Source organism: Sinocyclocheilus rhinocerous, unplaced genomic scaffold, assembly GCF_001515625.1.
Source record: "Sinocyclocheilus rhinocerous isolate Xijiao unplaced genomic scaffold, SAMN03320098_v1.1 scaffold4307, whole genome shotgun sequence".
In the NCBI taxonomy this organism is placed as follows: Eukaryota; Metazoa; Chordata; class Actinopteri; order Cypriniformes; family Cyprinidae; genus Sinocyclocheilus; species Sinocyclocheilus rhinocerous.
Window position 1 is genome coordinate 65,213 of NW_015642331.1, and position 2,126 is coordinate 67,338.

The window sequence follows — 2,126 nt, forward strand, 5'->3', positions numbered from 1 at the left end:
AGCAAATTAGGAGTTTATTGAGGCAAACATCATAGTTAATAGTGATAATTGGTCCCCAAACTAAAGTGTGACCGTACAGTCTATGTGCACCATTGCAACCTTTGGACTTAAACTATTTAAAGTACTTTAAGGATTTAAAGTAACAGGGCAAGTTATTTGCCTCTTGTTTTAATACAGATATCAAATAGAGGACTTTGAAAATCAATCATAAAGATGAAAGAATTAGAATTGTAGCTCCTTGAATTGCTAAATGCACTCTTAAGTTGTTTTGACATAATTTTTTAAGAAATATTGCTTTGTAGAAATATTCAGAGATGGGCAACAAACAGTCAGCTATAAAATATCCCGGCTACACATTAGTGAGTGAAGATGAGCAGATGACCCTGGTGAAAAATGAAGGTGGCGATCAATTTGTCATTAAAAAGTTCAACACAGGACAGGTAAGATGAACACTTAACGTTTGAAATGATATGTATATTAAGGTTTATTGAAAAGAGAGGAATTCTGATACACGTGAATCTGTCTGTTTTTTAGGAAAATAATTTAACCTTTCTCCTACAACTCAATCATCCACACATCGTCCATCACAAGGAAGTCATTGCAGGTTAAAATAAACTTCGAAATTAATTCTGTTAACACATCTAAAGTTATAGGAGTATATTTATTCTCATTTACAGTAGTTTGATCACTTTAATGATTTAAAATCCTGTAATGAGTGAATCTGCTTTCAGGTCCTGACTGTCTGTATCTTGTACTGGAGCTCTGTGAGGGTGGAGATCTTGCTCAGAAAATCAAACTCGTTAATAGTGATAATTGGTCCCCAAACTAAAGTGTGACCGTACAGTCTATGTGCACCATTGCAACCTTTGGACTTAAACTATTTAAAGTACTTTAAGGATTTAAAGTAACAGGGCAAGTTATTTGCCTCTTGTTTTAATACAGATATCAAATAGAGGACTTTGAAAATCAATCATAAAGATGAAAGAATTAGAATTGTAGCTCCTTGAATTGCTAAATGCACTCTTAAGTTGTTTTGACATAATTTTTTAAGTTTTTTTATTCAGTAGACTCGTAACAGATCATGTCCTTGTAATTATCTTCCAAATCTGTAGGGGTCAGTCTCTTCAGGTAGAGAGAGTAAGACTCCAGGTATAAAAGACAAGGAAGAGAGAGGTAGACGGTGAGAGCATACTGTTGTTTTATTTGAGGAACTATTATTTCGGCACTCATCAAAGACTGTATACTGATGCTGTTTGTATGAAGTGAACCTGAGGCTGTTTACTCCAATTGGATTTGCTCCTACACAATTTTTTTCATTTGGATTATTTTTTGATCCTAACTCTTTTTTTCCTTTTTTGGACTATATTTTTTGCTTTTGGACCTGAGCCATTACTAGAACTGCATTTTTATTAAGTCTTACTGACTGTCTGTTACCCATTATACAAACAAAAGTATTCAAATGGTCTCTGCATCAGGTTTTTCTTGGACTTTTAATTTGTCCTTTTCCCTTCTGGTCTTGTCTGCTGGTGTTTCGTCTGGCCTTTGTTAATTGTGTAACTCCAGATTTCTGCTCCGTACAGAAAGACTGATTCTACACTGGTTTTTATAGCCCATTCCTGCCTTGATAATCACTGTCTGTGTCGCTCTGCTTGTTTAAGGAAGGTAAAGGCCTTAACCTCAACCCAGTCATTTATTTCATAATTTGATCTCCATTTAGGGAATGTTTACAAATACTGTCAGATCTCCGTGTAAACTATAAAACAGGCGAATTTGTGGAAAACTGTGCCGTCATGCCAAAAGTATTACGTGTTCAGACTAGTCTATAGGAATGCGATTTTGTGCGGGTATCTAGTGCTTCTTTACAAAGTGACTTCGCCAACTACTGGCCTGGCATTAATTAATAGTGTTTTAGTCGTTTTCACGGATCCGTGTTAAGTTAATAAAAAAATACATAAATAATTTGGTGGTTAAATTTGACTTTTTTAAATTATATATATATATATGAATATATATATATATATATATATATATATATATATATTTTGTGTATGTGGTGTAATGCAATGTGTACGCAGTTTAAGGTTAAAAAAACACATTATTTTCCACATACTGTACATTATTGTTTC

General features: G+C 33.8%; 1 protein-coding gene across 1 annotated transcript in view; it reads left to right on the forward strand.

The window, feature by feature from the left end:
- Positions 1-306: 306 nt before the first annotated feature.
- The window catches only part of LOC107755801 (uncharacterized), a 5,419-nt gene continuing 3,599 nt past the window's right edge, over positions 307-2,126 (forward strand). Inside the window, exons 1-2 of the mRNA XM_016572721.1 lie at positions 307-440; positions 535-604. Of these exons, the coding sequence (XP_016428207.1) occupies positions 315-440; positions 535-604 (196 nt within the window). The 5' untranslated portion in view covers positions 307-314. The remainder of the gene's footprint in view (positions 441-534; positions 605-2,126) is intronic.